The sequence below is a fragment of the Brienomyrus brachyistius genome, chromosome 5 (genome assembly GCF_023856365.1).
Source record: "Brienomyrus brachyistius isolate T26 chromosome 5, BBRACH_0.4, whole genome shotgun sequence".
Lineage (NCBI taxonomy): Eukaryota > Metazoa > Chordata > Actinopteri > Osteoglossiformes > Mormyridae > Brienomyrus > Brienomyrus brachyistius.
Window position 1 is genome coordinate 7,783,093 of NC_064537.1, and position 24,654 is coordinate 7,807,746.

At 43.8% G+C, this 24,654-nt stretch overlaps 1 protein-coding gene across 2 annotated transcripts; it reads right to left on the reverse strand.

The window, feature by feature from the left end:
* Window positions 1–5,358: 5,358 nt before the first annotated feature.
* LOC125743101 (interleukin-2 receptor subunit beta-like) lies at window positions 5,359–14,207 on the reverse strand. Of its 2 annotated transcripts, XM_049015775.1 has the most exons (10): window positions 13,842–14,207; window positions 12,559–12,653; window positions 12,007–12,115; window positions 11,626–11,701; window positions 11,342–11,435; window positions 11,099–11,226; window positions 10,605–10,791; window positions 10,232–10,343; window positions 9,850–9,913; window positions 5,359–8,869 (listed from the first exon to the last, which is right to left on the reverse strand). In XM_049015775.1, exons 2-10 carry the CDS (start codon window positions 12,632–12,634, stop codon window positions 8,198–8,200), a joined length of 1,518 nt encoding a protein of 505 aa, XP_048871732.1. In that variant the 5' UTR covers window positions 12,635–12,653; window positions 13,842–14,207; the 3' UTR covers window positions 5,359–8,197. The 2 variants fall into 2 exon arrangements, with proteins under 2 accessions (XP_048871732.1, XP_048871733.1); XM_049015776.1 differs by lacking the exons at window positions 12,559–12,653; window positions 13,842–14,207 and having other exon boundaries at window positions 11,631–11,701.
* Window positions 14,208–24,654: the final 10,447 nt, after the last annotated feature.

Consider the following 24,654-nt stretch of genomic DNA (forward strand, 5'->3'; position numbering starts at 1 on the left):
CGAATTTGTTCATTGTGAACGACACATAACACAAAATATCGCACTATAGCTTCAGTCATGGAGGAGCAGCCAGATTGGCTGGCTGACTGTGCTTCCCGAGAAGGTCAGGATCTCCTCACTTCTAACACTGACTGGAATGTGTCTGCTTCTGAGATCCATCAACATGCCTGAACTTGGCTGGTTAATCTGTGTTTTGAAGCGGCACCAAATCCCAAAACATATATAATCCCAAGCGAGCTGCCAACCAAACAAAACTATCCAAACTATTCCATAAATTAAAAGGCAAAAGAGAAAATAACAGAAATATCACAGCGTTCAATAAAAGGCCACGCTCTGCATGCTTTTGATGCACGGATCTATTTGCAGACAACATCCTGAGTCCTCTCCCTGCTGTCAGTCTGTTTCCTTTGTTTTGTCTTGTTTTTTTTACAAGTTTAAAGCCACAAATTGCTGCCTGTGGTGTACAGACCAGCTCATTTGCTATGCCCTGCCATTTTGACAACTGATACAGGACGCATATTCTACTCCAGATTACGACCTTTCAGTAAAATGAAGACCTCTGCTGGTCCCAGTGTGCCAGGGTTACGGACCGCTTCATCTTGTTTGATATTCCTTACATGAGTTTTTCCCAACGTGTGTGTTCTTCTTTGGTTCAGACACAAAGAAGAGCGCAGAGCATGCAACCCCCCCCCCCATGGACTTTCCAGTACCTGTTCACAGCATCAATAGCTGCTGGCAAAAGATAACTGCGATGATGTCAAAATACCAGTGACAAACCTCAGCGTGAACTAGATACAGAGCTGTAGTCTTTTGTGTCCTTTTTAACTGTGAGAAGAGGGTGAGGGCAGTTTGCCAAGCATGAGGGATTTATGTGGATGCCCATGTTCACTACTTATAAAACGTGGCGATATCTTCGTTTAAGACATAAAAATCGACACAAGCACACAGACAGTTGTACTTGTCCATATTTATTTTGAATGTATCGTTTAAACATTCCTATAGTCTTTCGCTAGAAGAGTGTGTATGAAAAGGGGTAATCGATTCTAATCTAAGGTGACGTTGTGGTATGAGATGACCTCACCTGCCCTGTAGATCCTACAGGATTATCAACAAAGACAACTACTTACAACAGAGATCTGTAGGAGTGAAGCGTGCCCCGATTAAGACTTCAGTAACACTTTACTTATACTGAACAAAAATATAAACGCAACACTCTTGTTTCTGCTCCCATTTTTCATGAGATGGACTTAAAGACCTACAATTCATTCCAGATACACAATATTACCATTTCTCTCAAACATTTCTCACAAATCAGTCTAAATGTGTGATAGTGAGCACTTCTGCTTTGCTGAGATAATCCATCCCACCTCACAGGTGTGCCACATCAAGATGCTGATCTGACATCATGGGTAGTGCACAGGTGTACCTTATACTGCCCACAATAAAAGGCCACCCTGGAATGTGCAGTTTTTTGCTTTATTGGGGGTCTGGGGACTCAGAACCGGTCAGTATCTGGTGTGACCACCATTTGCCTCATGCAATGCAACACATCTTCTTCGCATAGAGTTTATCAGATTGTCAATTGTGGCCTGTGGAATGTTGGTCCACTCCTCTTCAATGGCTGTGCGAAGTTGTTGGATATTAGTGGGAACTGGTACACGCTGTCGTATACGCCGGTCAAGCACATCCCAAACATGCTCAACGGGTGACATGTCCGGTGAGTATGCTGGCCATGCAAGAACTGGGACATTTTCAGCTTCCAAGAACTGTGTACAGATCCTTGCAACATGGGGCCGTGCATTATCTGTCTGAGTGGCTGGTCTCAGACGATCTTGGAGGTGAACCTGCTGGATGTGGAGGTCCTGGGCTGGTGTGGTTACACGTGGTCTGCGGTTGTGAGGCCGGTTGGATGTACTGCCATATTCTCTGAAACGCCTTTGGAGACGGCTTATGGTTGAGAAATGAACATTCAATGCACGAGCAACAGATCTGGTTGACATTCCTGCTGTCAGCATGCCAATTGCACGCTCCCTCAATGCTTGTGGCATCTGTGGCATTTTGCTGTGAGACAAAACTGCACATTCCAGGGTGGCCTTTTATTGTGGGCAGTATAAGGTACACCTGTGCACTACCCATGATGTCAGATCAGCATCTTGATGTGGCACACCTGTGAGGTGGGATGGATTATCTCAGCAAAGCAGAAGTGCTCACTATCACACATTTAGACTGATTTGTGAGAAATGTTTGAGAGAAATGGTAATATTGTGTATCTGGAATGAATTGTAGATCTTTAAGTCCATCTCATGAAAAATGGGAGCAAAAACAAAAGTGTTGCGTTTATATTTTTGTTCAGTGTAGATACCTTCATAATGCATTATAATGGCCGGTATAAGAATTAATAAAGCATCACGGCATCTTCTATTGACAGTCATAAGGCATCATAGTGTTGAGATACCTTCATAATGCATTATAATGGCCGGTATAAGAATTAATAAAGCATCACGGCATCTTCTATTGACAGTCATAAGGCATCATAGTGTTGAGATACCTTCATAATGCATTAAAATGTTCGTAATATGAATTAATGATGCTTTGTACCTTAGACTCTCCTCATACAGCTGATTACCACAACCGCTGCAACTATTTTCCCTCTATTCGATGGTTGTTGGCTGCCGATCTGTGAAAGCCCACACTGCCACCCACTGGAAATACCCAGTCAATTATCTTGTTGCGGTTGATGTTGACGGATGCACAAGGTTTCTGGGCTGCACACCACGTGCACCAACCACAGTCATCCGCAGCCAACTCCTGATAATGAGATTTACGTCACATCCCCTGGTCTCAACTGAAAGCACACGTGGAAAACTGAAGTATGAATTGGCCTAGAGAGGGCTCTGACTTAGCAAGTCAATATCACATTGTCGCAGACAGGGGGCGCCACGCAGGCTTCGACCGGAACTAGTGCAGCCTGATGATGGCCCTTTACAAAGCAGTAAGATGGCTCAAACAAAGGGAATTCTGAACAGGAGAAGTTAGGGGCTGTATTGAAACACTGCTGCATGACCTAATACAAAACAGCTATATCCTGTGTGCCCTGACCAGCAGGTCCTGGAAAGGTTTGGTTAGGGTTGGGGTCTTTGTAGGACAGGCAGCCAGTTACCGTACTCAGTAAAGATCCATGTACTTATTCCAACCTAAGCTGTGAATTGAAATATTAAGCTTGTGTTTTGGTTAACCACACTTTTTATTCACGATTATGGTTTGTATGAGGAACACATCACAGTTTGGTGAAAGACTAATTCAGGAACCCCGATAATTCCACAGAGTTAATGAAGCCTCATAAATTCACAGTCGCTCACAACTGTGCAAAAGTGTGTGCACCCTGTAGTTCAGAGAAGATTATTTGTATGTAAAATGGCTTAACGGGACACACGTAATGCACAGACGTTACACCCGCAGGTAACGCTTACATAACACTGGTAAACTAGACGTAGACTCTGACGTTCTTTCCAAGTGTGATAATAGAACAAGATAATACCTATATGGTGAATACTTAACTATCCAAGGGTGTACATTTGGCTATGGATGTCAGGGACGTGTCCTTACTGTACCAATGGGATTTTTATGTTAGGTTTATGCAGCAAAGACTGATCTGATGTGTCGGGAAGTCGGGAAGGACAGAACACAATGAAAGAGCTACCAGTGCTATGGGAGCAGCGTGAGTGTTTTGGGGCCCACATTGTACACCTTTAAACCTCATCCTTTTTGCACACAGAGCTGTGAATGTGAATTGTTAGTTGAGAGGCACGTTCTATCAGATTTCATTTACGCACATTATATGCCACTTACTGACTGTGGAATTGTGGGTACGATAGATACAGAAAAGTGCTTATCTCAGTGGCCGCTGCTGGACGTCTGCCGACACACTGGAGCGGGCAGGATCTGATAGTAAACAAATTCGCTGTGTACTGAGGCATGCAGTTCTCTCTACAAAATTGACTGCAACTAAATTAATTCTGGGTGGATGTTTATGAAGTTTGTTATGTTTCCCCGCTGACAGCACCCATTTACTTCCTGAAATACAACAGGGACCAGCTCTTCGAGGCTCAGCTTGAGCTCGAAGCCAAGCACAACGGCCGGGGGGGAGCCAATGGTGGCCTTCCATCTGGGCCTGACTCCTGAAGGCTGACTTCAGGAGGGTCTCCTCGACATTGCCCCCAAAGCCATCTTTCGGTTTTCAGAGCTAAAGGCAGTGCTCAAGCAGCGGATCAGGAGCTGCGGAAGGGAGGTGCACACCCAGCACCTGTCCTGCCTCGGGGGGTGGCCGCAGAGGAGAGTGACGGGAGCTGCTGGCCACCAGCGTCAGCGCTCTGGCTCGGTAGGAGGAAGGGCCATTGGGCACGGTCTTGCCAAGAAGCCTGCACCGAAGCAACCAGGAGATGGGAGGGGCATGGCATAGTGAGAGAGATGCTGCCCTGTCCTTCTGAAACCCTTCAGACAGGCAACTGTGCCAGGACCACCTACCCCGTCGGGTGAGTATGTAACCTGTGGAGCTCCTTCCTGCCCGGCGCCATCCGTGGAGTTCGCCTTGATCAATTCGGTTTCCATCATCAAGGCAAGACTTTTGCCTTGGACGAGGGTGCCCATACTGCCGGGCTTGGAGCCCACCGCCACCCGGCTGCTCTCCAAGACGGGGGAGACCATCCCCAAGCAGGGCAGTACTTCTGTCCTGTTAGTTCTTGTTTGCCCCTATTCATGATGACTGCATCGTTGATCTCAGGAGCAACACCCTGGCCCTAAGAGGAACTATGGTCTCACTGCCCACCACAGTGCAGCCCAGTCCACAGGAGCTAGTCGCTCCAGACCCGGTCAGTTCTCCCACCAGTTTTCCCCGCTAGCCCACCTGGCCCCCTCCAGAGACGACTTTAGCAGCCAAGGAGAGCAGGACCTTCTGGGGGCTCTGACTGCTCCCCTGCCAGAGCGGGCTCATAGAATACCCCCCACCCCAGAGGCAGCAGAATGAGGCCACAGAAGCAGACGTGCCCACGACCAGCCGCAGCAGTACCAGTGGAACATGGGGGGGAAGCGGCCCGATGGTCAGCAGCAGACCCCCACAAAGTCACGTAACACTAAGGGTCTGCGGCACCTGAGGGACCCCACACCACTGGCGCCCGGCCACCTGCTCTCCCCAGTCTCACCAGCGTCTGCTAATAGCCCCGTACTCCCAGTCTCCATCTACAGCTCAGCTTCACCAGCTAATAAGGACACTGTCCCACTTTATGTCTGTTTTCAGGCTTGCCAACTGGGCCGCTTCAGTTTGTAGGCCTGTGACCAATGACTGGTATGGGAAGAGGGAAATATCATATATAAATGAGATACATTTATTTATAAAGCTGCTGATTTTATTGAATAAGACTTACAGCTCATCAGTGACAACTAAAATTATAACATTAACAAATCAGTTCTTCGTTCAAATCATGTATGACAGGATACATTTGCATGCATAGGCACGGGAACAGGAGCTTGACGGCGAAAGTCCACCAACCATAGGCGTCCTTAGGTCGATCACGCAGGGCTATATCCTTGTTGGAGTCACATTTATGTTGCGCTCGCTTTCACTGTTTTACGGTAGGGGTGTGTGCATCACGTGGTGTTAGACGCGGTGGATTGTGATTTACCTGAGCACTCGCTATTGGAGCTAGAGAGAGGGTGAATAGGGAATCGCAGTTTCTTTTGACCGCATACATCTGTTTACGCTTGTAATTCTATGTCCTGTGCCTTGTTTTATTGTTTTCATGTTTGCGAATAATGAAATTAATAGTTTTTCACAAGGTAATATGGACTATCTTTCATGAAGAATAGAAGGCAAGTCGCACAGACCTTCTTACTTTATCTTCTCGGCGATGCCTTATGGAAATTGCCCAAACAAGCCCCACGTTATACCCGATTCCAATCTTTCTTCAAAAAAATAAAAAATAATGGCAAAGCTTTCGATAGCTAGAAACTGCCCTGGAAGCAACCAATAGACTTTTCTGAGGTTCTTTTGCATCATCGGTAGCAATCAACAGCTAGTAAGATAACAAGCATGAAAACATAGGCTGGCCAAAGCAACGCTCATTAACTGCAGCCTGAAATACTGATTGCCAAGGTGACGACAAACATTGCACTATGCTTAGAAACTGAGAGTTATCGGTCGCCGCAACATAACAGCTAATGGTTGTAAACCAAATGTTTAAGTTATTAAATCACCTGTGCTGCTCGGTTGCCGATTTGTTATTTGATGAAATCTACAGGCTTAAAAGTACAATGTCCTATGGTATCCTGACACTGCATTATCAACCAGCATTAACGTTGTCACAATTGTGCAGTTCTCTAGTTGCAGTGCTCCTATATTTCCTTGGATTTACAGTTTACAAGTTGGTTCCCATAAGCACTGCACTCCCAGCTGATTGTGGCATTTCGAGCCCCACTTCCAGCAGTACTGATTAAATGTGTTGCCGATACTGTAGGTTACCAAGGATCGGAAATGTTAAGAAAATATTTTTCTTCGCTAAAACAGATTTTTTTTTTTTATCAAGATCTGTATTTAATTGCATCTAAAGCCACTAGCAACCTCAACCTTTGTATGGTTCAGAAAGTGTTTAGCATTTAAGAGGTATTTCAGCTATTCAACACTTATGGACTTTAAAATTGATACAACTTGTAAAAATATGTAATGTCACGGCTGTAAGTGTTTCCCTCCATCCATCTCCCATAAGCACTTTTCCAGTACAGGGTCCCAGTGAACCAGTATGTATATCATATTTCCAAAAATCTCTCATCTAGACTCTCCCCGAATAAATCAATAATACGACAGCAATATCCGAATAATCTGTGACATATGTAACATCTTGTAAAACTGTATTTTTTTGAGTGACACATCTGCGATTCCTCTAACGTACTGTCAAAAAAGAGGGGTTAGCTTATGTTGCATATGATAAAAATTCAGACAGGAAAATATGAATATGGGTAGAGTGCAAATTAATCTTGCTGTACCGATGCATTATGGGAATTTTAATGTTTCCCTGCCACCCTAAATGTGATTGCTACATTTATGATCCACCATTATTATAGACTGTAGCTTATAACAAAAATGCCCACACCGTAATATTCCCTTCATTTTTACAATATTTAAAAATGATAAAATTTCTAAATGTTTTAAAATCCCCGTGAAAGATTAATATATTAAAACCTTACAATCTTATGATTGACATTCAAAGTCATTTCATAATGTGAAACCCCTCGTCCTTTCACGGCCACCAGGGGGCCGGAGCCTGTGCCAGGCAGCGCAGGGCACCAGGCTGCGCCTCAGCCTGGACAGGATGCAGGGATATCAATCGGCATCTGCATCAGGTCTGCACAACAAGTGTATGTATATTTCTTCTATTCAAACTACTATTAACAAGATTAGGAAAATCAGAGATTACATAAAATTGCTTTAACATGGGATCACTAAATGTAATCCAACTTCAAATCATGCATCCTGGTCAGAGTCGCAGAATCTCTCCCAGGCAGCACAGGACACTAGGCTGGGTCCACCTTGGACAGGATGTCGGTTCATCAACATCAGTGCTTATTAAAAATCGCCACATTTCCAAACACATATTTCTCTACATATGCTTTTCAAACTCCAGTCATTTGCGTTCAGTCAGCTCTTAGTCCATGAGATCCACAGATATGGAACTTGGGTGCCTCATTTCAATGCATCTTCAGCACCAGCAAAGCAGCATTCCATCCAGCCGTCACTCGTCACGTGTCCATACGCTCCGGCGTCTCTAACCCAGAGGAGGTCGGAGCACAGAGAGTGGACAGGGGCCATCGCCTCCTCACCCCCAACTTGCCTTGCTCTCCATCCTTCAGTCTGCCAGCAGAACGGTGCTGCAACCTTTCAGAAATCAACTGAAACCTACGCGGCAATGGCCGCAGTTCGTGTTAAGTGGTGTCCCCTTCCTTACTTTCCTGCGAGAACATGATTCGGATAGTCTTTTTCTCACCACCATCATTTCATGTCTATTTTTGTTCTTTCATACATTCACCTGGTCACTTTTAAATATTGAAATACCCATAATATTTTTTTTTACAGTTAATCTCAAGTAGTCACACAAAGAACTGTTTAGGTGCTCTTGGATGCCTACTATCACTGCTGTCGGAAAGACTTTCAGCAACTGTTGTGTGTATCCTTCACTGGCATATAGCCACCACTAGAGGGCTCTAAACTCAACAACGAGGACTTGGAGAGAACATTCCCCAGCAGTTCTGGAGTTCTACTTAGTGCTGTATCCAAATCAAGTCCAGGAAAGGGCACTGGGAAATGAGGTAGACCAGGCAGATTGTGGGGAAAGAGTGGAGGTCCACAAGGAAATGGAAATGGGAGGACTCCAGAGGGATTAGTAGGGGTTGATGTTGCTTCTGGTGAATCCTCATCTTCCTCTTCATCCTCAGTCTGCTGATCCTCCATCGTTGAGTTAGAATCTGGGTGTCGTGGCTGACTGTGATGTTCCAGCGGTTCATAGGAAGAGCTGCTTTGGATAGGTCCACTGTCAAGATTCCTTTCCCCAACTGTGTTACCCTTCACACTGCCCCCTACTGGCTGGTAGCTGAAGTAAACATGACAGGGCTCATAGGAGCTAGGGTGCGTGGAGCAGAAGTAGCCCAGGTTTGAGAAGCTGGACGACTGGCTACTGCTCTCCCAGTGTTCTGGCAGTCTGGTGGAGTCCGTCTTGAACAGCGTGTTGGTTTCCTTGGTGAGGGAGACCTCAATTGGCGAGATGTCCTCGGAATGTTGGGAAATGGAGAAGGACTCGGGGGGATAAAGGCGGCTAGGCCATTTCTGGGGGGGGGGGGGTTAAACAAAAAGTGAATGTCAGACTGTGCAACAAACCCGTCAGTTCACAGCAGTCTGCCTCTAACCTGGAAACTTGCCATGGACTCGACAACAAAACTCGACGTGGTTTTGCGGTTTAGGCACCTTGCCATGCTGCTGCTTAGACATTTTAAGACATAAAAATAGATATGCTCCCCCTGAACACGGCACTGGCAAAGGAGTGGCACCAAGAATTATTCATTTCTTTGAGCAGCAACACAATTTAAAAAAAAAACTTGTATTAAATGAAGGCACATTAAAACAGAGGAACTCAAATCAGAAGTTTAAGATTCCGAATCTGCCAGCATGTTACATGCGTGTGTGTGTGTGTGTGTGTGTGTGTGTGTGAGTGTGTGAGTGAGCCAACGCTTCTTTCAGTGCGAGGGATTCACAGAAAACAGAAACCACAGCCTGAAGCATTCGTTTCCCAGAGAGCTGGGGCTTTTTTTCGTGAGGAGACTTTCCTCTCAAACAGCCCAGAAACCACTCAGAGAGGCGCCTTTCAGTGACTCAGAAAAACTGCCCTTTGGTTCATCCTTTACAAGAAAGTCAATCGCGGTGGCTGCAGCCTAGTATTCTGGATGACTATAAATTAGTTTGGTCCTTTTTGCTTTTAAGCTTTTTATTTTTGCTTTTTTTGGCCTCCAGTTCCCACCCATGGATACTGTCTGACTGCTAAAATTCACCATCTACATTGTGTACAGATGAGTGTTTGACTCGGCGCTAACGTGTCGTCACAATTGTGCAGTTCTCTAGTTGCAGTGCTCCTACATTTACTTGGATTTACAGTTTACACGTTGGTTCCCATAAGCACTGCACTCCCAGCTGATTGTGGTATTTGGAGAACATATTCAAATAATCACAGGGGTCGCCACAGGGCGAGAGCCAAAAGATACACTTTGAATAGCATAGATTGAGCGATTTAGGTTGGTCATAGGATTTTTTACCTTGAAGTCTCCATTTCCTTCAAAAAACTTGGATGGATCAGGCACTGTTTTTAACAAGAAAAACCTAAAGAACACAGAAACAAATGAGACAAAGGCACAAAATTAATTAGTCTGCATGTGCTTCTTACCAGGATAATGTGTATATGTACCTGATCCCATCTGGGACTATCACGGTAAATATGTGTGTACTATACATATTCCAAGCCTGTCTATCTCATTGGTACCTGGTACTATATCTGTCTTTCTATCTACCACAGCAGGTAACATCTTTGTCTTTAGCTTGTACCATTTACTGAGACCAGCACCCTGTTTCCCACTGATTGGCTTCTCTGTGTCCCCATACATTCATGCAACAATTCCACCCATAATCCCCAGTGCTCACCAGTTGGGCCGGTTGACTTTGATGATGATGATGATGATGAAGATGAGGATCAGACAAAATCCCAGGACTGGGAGGCTGTACGTCAGCCCCACCAGATCCAGATCCAGATCTCCTACCAGAGGGGAAAAAACACTTTAATCCATCAACAAAAATGCTTTTGAGGGATGAAAATCAACTTTCTATAGGTTTTTCACATGCTGCCAGCTGTTCTGGGGTGTCTAAAATAGCTTTGTTATACCAACAGATACAATAACATTGAAATTAATTTCAAAATTATAGGTAATATATTACATTTCAGTATTTTGTGATATAAAAATGAAGTCTGGAATTTTGTATGGGCAAGATGAAGGACACCTGAGGACTGACATCATACCTATTGGAGACACCCCAGCTGTAGACCTCCAGGAGGACACAGGGCTCCAGTCACTCCATTCTCCTCTAAATCCCTCATGATCAACCAGAACCCGAACCCTGAAGTCATACACGACCCCCTTCACCAGTTTCTCCTCGGAGATCTTCACTGAGGTCCGCATGTCTCTCACGTTTACAGACTCTGCGTTCTATGGGAGACACATCACCGTTTAGCAGACAGCCTGCTGTTTTACCTGCTCATTTTTAACAATTAGCCTCATTTTAGTCACTCTTGCTAAACTGGTTTGCCTGAATTCCAGCAAGTGGCCACAAGCAGCCGACCTTGTAGTGAAGAGTCTTTTAATCTATAAATGCTGAACTGCATCAATCTGTGAAGTTCAACTCTGTCAGATATTTATGCGATTTGGATAAAGTGTAGCAAAAGATTCGTGGTCCTGATAAACCAGCGAGAACGTAATTCAAAAAGACAAGATGAAATATCTCCACTGTACCCACCTCCCATTTGTAGCCTGACTGCTTGAATTCCAACTGAAAGCAGAATCCTTGCAAAAATAGGGGCGTGTTAAAAATCCAGGAGACGTTGGCATTTTCAATATTGGGTGCAGAAGGGGGCTGCAGTTTCACTGTCAAGACACCAGGAGGGAAACAAGGAACATGTCACTTCAAAGGTACATCAATCCGAAAAATCTTCACTTTGTGGCAAAAAAAAACTAAGATTCAATTGCAGAAGAGGCTCACCATTGTCAACAGGCATGTACTCTGTGTCATAGATGGCATTTGTGAAATTCTCACACTGCACTGCCAGGTGAACGGGGGTATAGTAGAAAAAAACCTGAAAGACGAAATATTATACCATTTATTAAGCAGGCCTTTGAAAAACCATTTTGGGCAGCTTGGAAACCGGGGCTGCGATTAGTTATTGCAAAGCTGAAAGAATTTCACAGGGACAAGCCAAGTGTGTAACCACATTAAGCAGTTACACATATCTCATTTATCATGTCTAAATAGTCGTAATAACTCACTTCACCCGGAAAATAGAGGTTGCAGCCATATAGTTTTTGTCCAGGGTCACCCAGAGGCATCAGTCTGCAAGTGTTGCTGATATAAAATAAATAAAATTAATAACTTTTTCGTTTGGCTCCACGTTAAATAGAAGGTTAGGGTGGATATTCTAAAAAGTTGGAAAAAATAATATATATAGTTTCTGCTATTTATTTGCCATTTACCCTCTATGTCAAATTTAAATATCAAATCGAATTTATTAAATGCAGTGATAACAACAGATTACTGTTATTCTACTCCATATGAATGACTAGCTATTTAATTCGCAGCTGTTCAAAAGAAATAACATTTCGCCAAAGGTCCATGCACATGACAGTCAATTTTCTCACAGTAACACTCACGGCTCTAAATGTTGTTTTCCTGTTAAGGTACAGACGGTGTCCGGCTTCACTCCTGTGCTGTTCCACACACAGGTGATGTTCCTGACGAAGTCGTTGAGGCACCTGAGGCCTGAGAGGAAAATGGGCGACGGACTTAAAACCCACGCCAGCAAAACCCGACACACACACTGCGTTTCTGACCGCAGAGGTGTGGCAGCGAGGGCCTCACCCACTGCACCAACCACTGCGCCACCCACTGCACCACCCTGCTGCCTCAAATTCACACCACCACGCCCTGCAGATCGTGCTGCATTTTGCACGTTCAATATATTTAGGGACATTCATTTTTTAAGAAGGCACAACGACTGGAGGTTATGAACCTTCATGGACCGATAACCTTCTGATCGCAGACACAGCATCCTGAGCCCTTCGCCCCCCCCCCCCCCCCCCCCAGCCCCACTTCCCCCCCCTTTCTGATTCCTTCTTCAAGGCCGAGCGCCAGTGAGGCGTGGCAGTTCCCAGAGATTCATGCTCTCTTACTACAATCACAGAGCTCCACCGGCAACCACTTACTCTGGAGGCTGGGCTGTGTAAAGGCACTGAAGTACAGAAGCAGGAGGAGGAGGGGGGGCAGCCACGGCGTCCCCATTGCCGACTCAAAGCACCGTCTTCCAATGGGCCGGGGGGGGGGGGGGGGGGGGCAAGACCAACAGATGATAAGCCACTTTCTTACTCTTTACAAACATTATCAGTGCCAACGCAACAAAGCACAAACCTTAAGTTCACATACACATGAGTGTGTGTGTGTGTGTGTGTGTGTGTGTGTGTGTGTGTATGTGACCTTTGCACATGCACTTTTATATGCTGATTGCAAAACTAGTTCCATCCATCCATCCATCCATCCAAACATCTTCCACACCACTTATCCTATACAGCATCACGGGGAGTCTGCCCCATAAAACCCTTCACACAGCACTACTCACTGAACCACAGTGACTGCATAGCAGGATGTGTCCAAGCACAAACATAAACTGAGACTTTTGTAATATAGATTACAGGACGCGTTGAATTAATTTCAGGTGTGCTGACGCATTCATAGGTTCATAAGGTTATGCTATACCCCCGGGAGCATTCAGCCAGTGACTCAGGTGTGCAGTGGACAGTCCTACAGAAATGAAATATCCGCCTACATGCGTGAAACTAGAACCGCTTAATTACCTGCCCCCTGCTATGTCACATATGGGTCAAATGCAGAGGACACATTTCGTTGTTGTGTACTGTGGTGTGTCAACAATGACCACTGGTCACTAAATTCTAAATATATAGTGCGGCAAATGTAGCGAGAAATTCAAACACCGTCTGTTCGCGTGTAATTCATACGAAGCACCGCTTCGACAACTTTACAGAGTAACGCATACGTACAACTGTCGTCCACAACTTATGACCATTTCCAACAAACACTAACCACGCGTGATTAGTCTGAGTACACTTTTTTGTGTGTCGGCAGCTAAATGTTTCCTTATTACCAACTGCTTTGAAATCCCGTGGTGGCATCATAATGTGGCATGTGCGTCACCTACGGGATACTGAATCATAACCTACCTATTTAACACACTGCGGTGACGATCTAATGAACTTCAACTAAATCTGTAAAAAGCAGTTTTTTCGATTTAATGGAAATTCCTAGTGACCAGGATAAGCGGTTTGAAGATGGATGGATGGTTGGATGGACGGATAGAAGGATGGAAGAAACATGCTTCGGCATAGCGGAAATGAACATTGATGTTTCCTATTTCAGTCGATTATTGATTATTAAAATTAGATTAAATAAACAGTCGAAAAAGAGAAAAACTTACCTTTTTAAACTGAAGTTGTGATGGAACCGGTTTCCTTACTCGAGACGTATTTTACATTTTTGGCATTTTTACATTTATGTTAACGTATTTTATTATTTTAAAGTAATTATTATTTTATATCCGTAAATCGAGTTTATTCTGTCACTCAATGACTTCTGTTAAAACAGTATTTGAGCCGCATCTGTTTCTATAGTGTATGAATAACGGTGCCTCCCGATGAATTTCATGTCTTCGGCTTGACTGCTTCTCATATCCTTCCTAGTCTTAGTCGAAAACAAAAACTCAGAATCAAAAAATGATGGACAAAATTAAAAAGCAACGTGAACAAGGCAGCATCCACCGCGCGTAACATGCCGCACATTCTGCGCTCACGAGCCTTTTCGAGCCGCTTTTCCCCGCCCACCATGACACGCTGACAAATGACATTTTGCACCGCAAACGGAAAATTACCGTCGCATCGTAAGCATATAAGGCGCTCGCTGGGTTATTTGCGGGGCAGTAAGGAGTTGAGGAATCGCTGTCTTGATTTACAGGCGCCGGTGTCTAAGTGGGCAAACTTAGACCCGAGACTAAGACCCACAATTAACGATAAAGTCGCAGCCTGCAGATGAAAAATTACCACCATGTCCATAAATTAAATTTACATGCTTGTATGAAATCAGTCCCATTAATTGAATCTATCGAACGCCAGCTTCAGAGGTAGGTCTAACAATACACGGGATTAATTGTTATCGTGAAGCCCCTACTCTATCAGTTAACGCTTTCCCTCCTATTGTAATCGCCAGATATGACGGCGCGGGGGCGCCTTCTTCTACGAATGTGACATTTCTCCATCAGACTTCTTGTTATAGCCACGGTTGCGTCTGAAAATTGTCTGACTTGTTCGATGTGCTTGTACACAAGAAAAATTACATGAAAAATGTTTGGGGTTGCTCAAGGATTACAGATGAAGTCAAGTGTCCTACGTCATGCCAGTCCAGTAATGATGTCGGCTCCATCGGCAGGTTAATTTTGTCTACCTAGTGCACTAACAAGCCAATTATATAAAGGTGTAAAACCAGCAACAGGGTCTTGCCAAACAATTGCAGTGGTCGGCTTCCATCTTTTATTCGTCCATTATTTAAAAAAAAGTACAAAATCAACGTCACAAACATTCAAAATTGCTGCCTGACTTACTGTGGGTTTATTTCCTTTGACCTGAAATACCTATTGCTCATTTGTAAGTTGTGCCTGGCGAAGGCGTCAAAGTAGGTAAAGACTCCGTCATTATAAGCTCATACTCTTAAAAAAAACACGCCAGTTAAAGGCTGCGGTTTGCTATGGAACAGGAATCGACAGCAGCTGCGTGGGGTGTATACCAAAGTAGCAAATGAAAAAGTGATTCCACCTGCGGAGCTCCAGCATGTATACAGAGCACTGCAAGAGTCAGAGGAGGTTCAGAGGAAGCAGGTGCTGTGTGGTCAAGTCTCTGGGCTCGTGGGTCAGACCTTGAGTTGCCAGATATAGTTTACAGTTTTTTCTGAATGCTTAAACACTAACAATGATTCTTATAGCACAATTTCTGCAACTATTAGATAGATAGATAGATAGATAGATAGATAGATAGAACTTTATTAATCCCTCGGGAAGGTTCCTCTGGGAAATTCTAGTTTCCAGCAGCAGTACACCAGCATATTACAAGTTATAAAAATACAATTAAAAAATACAATATAAGAGGAGGAATTTAAAATACAAATACTAAGGTAAGAGCCAACATACAGATAAGGATACGGATAAGGATATTAATAGTTATAGCAAAACCACTCACTGAGTTTGCAAAATCAAAAGCACAAACACCGCTTTGCACTCAGTTTGCACTTTTGTAACACACAATTTGCAAATGTGTAAATACAATCCACTGCACAGCACTCTTTTTGCGGAACTGTAAACACAACTCACTGCTCTACACACAATTTCCAAATGATCAACACACTCCTAGTAAAACTATACACATTTACGGCTATTGTTTACACTACTTTGCCAACTGCCTGGTCACACTGTCACATGTGAAAACGGTTTTAGATAATCAGTTCATTTTGCAATCAGCATGAGCGCTATAAATAAGCTGCAGGTACAGTAAGCTTTCAGTGTGGAGAACAATGGAGGGAGAAGGAAGACCGAGAAGAGTGAGAATTAGAGAAGGGCGAGGAAGAGGACGATGACTAGGAGGTGAATTTAGAGGATGAGGAGGTGAAGAGGAAGGAGGAAAGGTAAGAAGAAATAGAATAACTGATGTCATCAGAGCTCGGATCATGTGATCAACCATGGAATGACCCTGAGGGAAGCTGGCCAATGGGTTCAGCCTGACCTGAGCTGCTACGCTGTAGCAGGCATCATAAGGACGTTTCAAAATGAGAATCGGTTAGTACAGTTACTTCACACTAAGTTTTGTAGTAGTACCATACTCTAATGAGGAACACAACAATGCTGTACAGGTAAAAACTGAAATGTTTACTCTACAGACCTGCTAGACATCTCGAATTTGGGGGCAGAGGAAGAATGTTCACTGAAGAACAAGAGACCCATATAGTCAATATGGTGATGACAAATAATTCCACTAGGCTACGAGAAATACAGCAGCGTATAATAGAGGATGACATCACCTTCCGAAACATGAACAATGTGAGCATCTCTGCATTATGCAACAGAATGAGGATGAAACAAATGTACAGAGTCCCTTTTGAAAGAGACAGTGAACGCGTTGGCATGGCAGGAACATTACTGGACACGGTGCCATAACCAATGTCCCAGGACAGCGTGGTGGTAACATAACTATGTGTGCAGCTATAAGTCAGAACAGTGCTGTTCACCATCATGCAGCCCTGGGCCCATGTAACACTGCACACATTATTACATTTCTGGACAGCCTACATCATATGCTCACTAATGTTCACAGACCAGGTATGTCATCATATAGGACAATGTTAGTTTCCGTAGGGCTGCTTTGGTCCGCAACTGGTTTACAGTCGCCCACCCTTCACTGTACTCAACCTCCCGCCTTACTCTCCATTCTTGAATCCAATTGAAGAATTCTTCTCTGCCTGGCGCTGGAAGGTCTATGATCATCATCCCCATCAACGCATGGCTCTTTTACAGGCAATGGAGGAGGCATGCGAGGATATTGACCAGGCATCATGTCAGGCCTGGATGAGACACTCCAGGGGATATTCTCTCTGGTGCCTTGGACTAGAAAACATTGCATAGGATGTTGATAAAATTCTGTGGCCGGACCCAGAGAGACGACAAGATTGATTTTTTTTCTCTCTCTCTTTCAGTGAAATTGTATGTTGTTTTGTGTTTGTTTTGATGTGTGTGAATAAACATTCATACTTGAAATTTGAATCCCTGTGTGTTTACAGAACTATTTATGACAAAAGTATGACCTCAAATTGACATACCTTGTGCTCAGAGAAAGCAAAAGCCAGATGTGTTTTCCATTCAATACCATCAGTGTGTAGTTGGCACATTGTCTGCTTATTACAGTTTTGTTGGATTGCTTACGCACTAAAATTAAAAGTAGTACACTATTAGCAAAACCTCACACTCGACAAGCAAAACATCAGCCCATATTTGCACAACTATAAGCACATTGTCAACCTCACACTTGTTGCAAAACTCTACACACAGTGATTTGCAAAACACTAAACACACTTAACATACATCACACACAAATATCTATCATGAAGTCACTTCCTTGCAATACCAAAGCACTGACTGTCAAATTACCGCACCGTCCAACTAATTGGTTCAACACAGTCATCAGGTGTGCAAACACTTGTTTGCTTAATTGTAGACACACCAATCAGGTGTTTAAGCACTATAAAAAGCAGCGGGTGAGTTCATCGGTCGTCAAGCACAATGGAAAGAGTCAGAGAAAGAGTAAGACGACAAGGAGGACAACGAGGAGGAGGACGAGAAGGAGGAGGAGGAAGGGGAGGAAGAGTAATCAACAGAGGAAGAGATGGAGGCCATGCTGGAGGTAGAAGAAGAGGAAGACGAAGACAAGAAGGTGCTCAAAGAGGACCGATTCTGACAAATGAGATCCGCGCAACACTGGTTGACCACGTTGTCAACCACGGCCTGACGCTGAGGGAGGCTGGACTCCAAGTGCAGCCAAATCTAACCGCTACACAGTGGCAAGTGTGATAAGAACATTTCGGCTGGAAAATAGGTACAAATATCACCATATCAAGAACATCTGCACCGTTTCAGTAACTGCTTTACAGTACTGTATTCTAAGCATTATCAGCACTTCTGTTACCTTGTCCTGTGAAATATACTGTACTAATGTTTACTGTTTACTTCTACATAGGATTGAGGGTCAGGAACGACAAGGGGGAAGGCCTCCTATGTTCACAGAACAGCAAGAGAGGGAGATAGTAAACATGGTTTTGGCCAACAATGCCAAAAAAATACCATTTTTACAAAGGTTTGAAGAGTTAAGCAAGATTTATTAGCTTTTGCGAGAGACCTTACAGTGTTTTGCTGATTTGGTGTAAGGTTTTTTTTTTTTTATTTGTGTGTAGAGTTTTTTGCAAAAATAGCCTATAGTTACAAAAACGTGCTTAAGCCATCAGGAAAAAAATTGTAAAAGAATCCCTAAGTGGCTTGGAGGCTGAGAGGACTGCAGCTGAGCTTGTGTGGTCTCATGCCATTTCCCTGAAGTACTCCGGCTTCCTCTCACAGTCCTGTAAAACATGCAGCTAGGTGAGTGGTGTCTTTTACTCACCCTTATTGTGTCTGTGCCCTGCCATAGACTAGCGTATCCAGAGTGCCTTCTGCCTCTGCCACAGATGCGGTTTCAAGTTTCAGTTCACAGAGATGCACGATTCTTCCTCTCAGACTCCTTAACTGGTAATTGATGGCATGAAGAGTTTATGGCACTGTGTAGAAATAACCTAGGAGACGCATTTTTCCAGGTAGCCTACAGGTCTGTGTGTTTCCTTGGAATTTTGTTAACCAGTATTTCCGGGAATCATCTAACCCCATCTATCATCTCAGTGATAAAACGTCCTGTAACTTGTGTGGTTTCTCCACACCTCTGATGATTTCCTGTTCTGTTATCATAAAATGGCTCCTTCCCGTTTCTTCTCAAGAGATATCAAGACCGAGCCCCCCTGCGTAAGGTCGGTCTCACCAGCATGACGAAACTGTACATTCGCCAGAATTGTGACTTGTCGCAAAATGTTGTATGCTGGGTGTCAGAAATGCAGTAAATTAAAATACATTGAAATATTGTTTCAATAAGAGTTACACTTGCATCAGATTATGTGACAAGACCGTGATCAGTGGAAAGTGGGACAAATTTAAAAATGCACAGCCAACATCACCCAGCCTACAAACGCACGAGTATTCCGGAGGTCGGTGGTCAGAGATTAGATATGAGATGAAACTCACAGAAACATACATTTCTCCGTATGATTGCATATGCATGTGCGTGCGCCTTTGTGTCTACGTGTGTGTGTGAGTGTGAGTGTGTGTGCGTACGTGTGTATGTATGTGTGCCTGTGTGTATGTGTACGTGTGTGTGTGTGTGTGTGTGCGTGTGTATGTGTGTGTGCATGTGTGGGTGTGTGAGTGTGTGCGTGTGTGTGTGTGTTTACATGTGTATGTGTGTGTGTGTTTACATGTGTATGTGTGTGTGCGTGTGTGTGTGTGGGTATGTGAGTGTGTGTGTGTGGGGTGGCATTTCCTTGTATCGTTGTGTTGTTTGCAACTTTAAATAAAAGCCACAGCATGAACATGTAAGACTTGCCCCCAGAATCCACAACCTCCTTCTGACTTCCTCTCTGCCTCAGGTGTCTTTTCATCACACCGTAACGCAATTGAGTTCACAACGATCCCTGAAAAAGCTGAATGTTGCGCAGTGATGGGATACAGAACAGGTTGTTCTTTGGGGTTAGGGTTTGGGTTTCCCCTTTTTGGGGTTTCAGGGACAGCGCAGAAACTCGACGTAATAGAGAATAAAGGCCATAGATGAGGGAAATACGACACAAGCAGTTCTGGCAAAAAAAGACAAAATACATTCGCAGCCAGTGATTATCTGGGTCCTGTGTGCCTGTTTAATATTTAAAATTTACACAAGTGATTTTATATACAAAGAAAGCATATGAAATAAAACTACAGTATCTACTTTAATGTTGCAAATAACATTTGGGAAAATAAAATGTCAAAATATGTGTGAAATATTGTTCCAAACTGCTGAATCGTCAATCATGTAATGGGTCGCACCGAGATTTTACCATTACATCTTTAAAGAAACATATAATATACCAAGTACATATTAGTTTTCCTGGCCTGTTTAAATCAGTGCTGACAGTGTTATATTAAAAGGACAATGGCTTGTAGTTTTTCTTAAGTGTTGAAATAATTAGGGGACTTTTGTCCCAAATACACACTTCAGTGGAGATCATTCAGTGTAACGGTCTTTGCTCCCCATATCGTTTTAGTGCAGAAGAAGAAAAAAAATAGGAAATACAATAGAGTTCCAATACTGTGTGCTTGCACCCATCCATCCATCCATCCATCCATCCGTCCATCCATTTTCCAAACCGCTTATCCTGCTGGGTCGCGGGGGGTTTGGAGCCTATCCCGGAAGCAATGGGCACGAGGCAGGGAACAGCCCAGGATGGGGGGCCAGCCCATCGCAGGGCAGTGCTTGGACCCTTAATACATAAAATCAGTTATTAAAATGACAAACATTTTTATGGCAGATAGAAACTTATTAAGATGTAGATTGATCTAGTGAAGTACGAAAGAGGACAAGATGAATGGCGAGTGAATGCTGTCTGTCTTTAAGGGGCCAAAGAATGATAATCTGACTTTACTTCAGCATAATTTTAAAAGGGGGGGGGCGGTAAATGGAAATGATGTCACATGACTCTCAGACACTGTTGTTGCTACAGGGGCCCTAATTACGAAATTATATAATGTGGGGGAGGAGTGGGGGGCATGGTGACATTTCATCAGGGGGGGCAGAAGTCCTTGCCGTGCCCTGGCTATTGTGCGCGATGGAGTCCATTTCTTTTCCTGCCTGTGGTTTATGATCTTATACATTCATGCATTCGTCTGCCATAACTGTTCATGACATGGTCCATCCCAGAATGCACAGAGGCCAAGACAGGGGACACCCTGGATGGTGAGACTCGCTTAATAAGAGTCTCACTTCATCATCTGTGACCCAGCATTGTGGGACATCATACATTTTTCACTTCCCATGTAGCGCATTGTAATCCATATATCAAAAATCTGCCGCACTCTCGTTAAAAGTGCCATAGAATGCATTTTCCCACATTGTTCTCTAGTGGTAATTACACAGGCTACCTAGCATAGTGAGAGCTGTTTTATAACTCCTGCTAATAGGAAAATACATTCGGTATGAGCTGGTACTGGTCACTTTGGTTGTTACCAATGTGTCCTATTTTATTAATCTGACCACTGAATTAGTCAGTTTAGTTAAAAAAAAACTGTCAGTGTTTTTGAGATAAAGGCTGTCTTTCTCTGAACGTAAGACGTAAAACAGAAGCTGACTTCTGAAAAGTTACAGGTTTCTGCGGTCTGTCACTGAAACCACGTCAGTGACATCGCTACACATTTTCACATCTAATCATAGATGGCAGCGGCAGAACAAAACCTTGTTTTCTCGATTCACATGTTTTCTCTCCCCACTGTAAAGATTTTAATCTCTTTTCCATCTTTTCTTTGTGGTGAGGAACAGCTTTTGATTTTGGATGATGACCTTTGATGTAAAATTATTTCGCAGGGTCTGCAACAGCAGTATGGCAAAAATTCCCCTCTTCCTCTTCTGTCATTTTCTCTTTCTTTATCACAGAATTTGGTGATAGACATTGATAGAGTGATAGAGTTTCTTCTCAAACTACCACAGTACACTCCATAATGCGTCAAACCCCCTCCAAAAATAAAGGAGGGTATAACTGCTACATAACTGGATTCAACTGGATAATGCGTAATTTTTGTTCCAGGAAGGAATTTAAAGATCACACTGAAGACAATGAATGATCACGATGTATGATCCATTTGAAGCCGAAGTGAGGCGTTACCCATGTATCTATCTTTCATGAAGAGCCAAGTGGGGTATGTAAGAATTACCTGGTTCCCTCATTGCATGAACAGCGTGCCTCAGTTCCTGGTAGTTATTTTCAGTCAGACCCTGTCCTGTCACACTCTAGAACATCATTATAACCTGCGTGGAGGTTACATAACAAGGCGTTCACAACTTAATAACGGTTACGATCCTCCACTTACTTTCAGTCAGTTTCCTTTGTTTTTGTTGCACCTAAAAAAAACCACAAACGGGGGTTTTTCATGAAGCCAGGCACACTGGCTGCGGTGTACAAAGCTTTTCAAAGCAGCATCAAAATGCTGATGACCCCCCCCCCCCCCCAGCTTTGATGTGAAGGAAACGCAGCTGTGAAAAAAAATAAAGAGACCACTGTATGCTTTTAAACAAACCTGCACTTTTTAATCCTGGCATTATCATGATTCAGCTGGCAGAAGGTGACGCTGAGCAGCAGAGCACGTCCAGGTTCAAAGTTTCTAAGACAGCAGTACAGAAGAATAAGGTGAAGCAGGAGACACCGGGAACGAGCAGAAACCAGCCAGGTAGAGGGAGGAAGTGACTTTCTAATGCCAGAGATGAGCGTTAACTTATCCGACAGTTTCTTATAAATCGTAGGATGACATGAAGTGACCTTCAAAAGGAACGGGAAACATTAAGTGCAGGTGTGAGGTGCACTGCTAGGTCAGTTCATATCAGGCTCCTAGAGGCAGGACTGAAGGTCCAGGAAGCCAGGAAGAAGCCCTTCATTAATGAGACGCAGGGAAGAGCCAGGCTGCAGTTTGCATTAAAAAATAATAACGTATTATTCACAGATGCACATCCATAAATTGAGAAAGGAGTGAAACAAAAAATCGTGCTGTGCTTCTTTCCGCGGCTGTATGTCAGTCTTTACCCTATGGACCAGAACAGTAGCTACCAGCTATTTTTTTGTTGCGTTTTTCTACCTAATTTTCCAACTGGAAGACACATTTTAAGTGGCTGCCAGGATTTCAATTTGGGGTCTGTGTATATAAGGTACCATACTTCCGAAATAAAGAATTGCGTTACCCGCGACAATAATCTGTAGCATTTATGTTGTTTCAGTAAAATCATCGTCCGGATTTTAAAGCATTTTAACATCTGCAGATGTTACAATTGTGCAAAGCTGCAGAAGAAGCTAACAAGATATACACTATATGAACAAGAGTTTTGGGTGGTATCTCATAATCACTGAATTCAGGTGTTTCATTCAGACCCATTGCTACAGGTGTACAAAATCAAGCACCTAGCCATGCAGTCAGGCTTACAAACATTGGGTCAAAAGAATGGTTCATTCTGGAGAGCTCAGTGAATTCAAGTGTGGAACTGTCATAGGATGCCACCATTGCAATAAGTCTTCTTCCCAGCTAGATATTCCATGGTCACATGTTCTGTGGAGTGACGAGTCATGCTTCTCTGTCTGGCAGTATGATGGATGAGTTTGGGTTTGGGTGAGTTTGGTATGGAAGAACTTGACTGTCCCGCACAGAGCCCTGACCTCAACCACATCAAACACCTTTGGGATGAGCTAGAATGGAGACTGCGAGAACTTCACGCGCAACATCAGTGCCTGTCCTCACAAATGCTCTTCTGGAAAAATGGGCAGTAATTCCCACACACACACTCCAAAATCTTGTGGACAGCCTTTCCAGGGGAGTGATGGCTGTTATAGCTGCAAAGGAGGGACCAGCTCCATATCGATACCTATGGATTTAGAATGGGACGTCATAAAAGTTCCTGTGGGTGTAATGGTCAAATATTGCAATGCTTTTGTCCATATACTACACATTCAGTTATAGCTTCACAACTACCATGTTGCTGTGTATTTAAAGAAAAAACATTCACGGTGAACATTAGGCACCAAGAATGGTGCATACACACGTTCACACGCCATGGCAAAACAATGGCTCCCAATTTCTCATAAACAGAAAGTCCTGGGAGTTCCCAGAAGGAACCCACACAAATAACAAGTGTGAACAGATAACAGCATGCAGGCAGAGCTGTTACCTGACAGTATCCTGTAACAACACTGCCACTACCCACTCATGCTACATAAGTGATTTTGCCTTCACACATTTTAAAGCTATTTAATAAGCTAAGTAGTTTCTCTGGGCGATAATGTTCAGTGAGGAGGCAAATATTTCATCCCTTTATCAGGCTTAACCCTGGAGGTGATACCCCATGTGCTGGTTTTCGTTTCCTTGTTGGGTGCGTGTCCAAAATAAATTTCCCCTGAGGGAATGATACATTTTTCTATCTATCTATAAGACAGAGCCGGGTCATTTCTACAGTTAAAGTTTTTTTTTTTACCACCATGATTTTTCCCCAGCATGGTTGTGAGAATACGCCATTTTTAACATTTAACCATGCATCGTAACGTCATTCCCCCCCCCACTTTGTGAACTATCATAGATATGTCAGGCTCGGAGTCTCAGGAAAGCGAGTCGACAGAGACGGCTACACCTGAAATGGGGGGGGGGGGGGGGGGGGCAGTTCATCACGGGGCACATAGTGTGATAAGGCTCTGGTGGTATGAGGTTAAATTGCACCCAGAGTCACCACACCGATGACAGGAATCAGCTCTTCTTAGGGTCATTTCCGTCGGGTTTGCTGATAAGAGCAGATACAGACGGGGATGAGAGACAATGGAAAAACGCAAAGCCAGCTCAACTCAAA

Bases quoted from the DNA above. Each gene is read 5' to 3' on its own strand.
- LOC125743101 (XM_049015775.1), bottom strand. From the start codon at position 12,634: ATGGGGACGCCGTGGCTGCCCCCCCTCCTCCTCCTGCTTCTGTACTTC. The intron at 11,702-12,006 runs GTGAGTGTTACT...ATTTTATATCAG, and splicing joins GGAAAACAACATTTAGAGCC to CAACACTTGCAGACTGATGC. The intron at 9,914-10,231 runs GTGAGCACTGGG...TGTGTTCTTTAG, and splicing joins AAAGTCAACCGGCCCAACTG to GTTTTTCTTGTTAAAAACAG.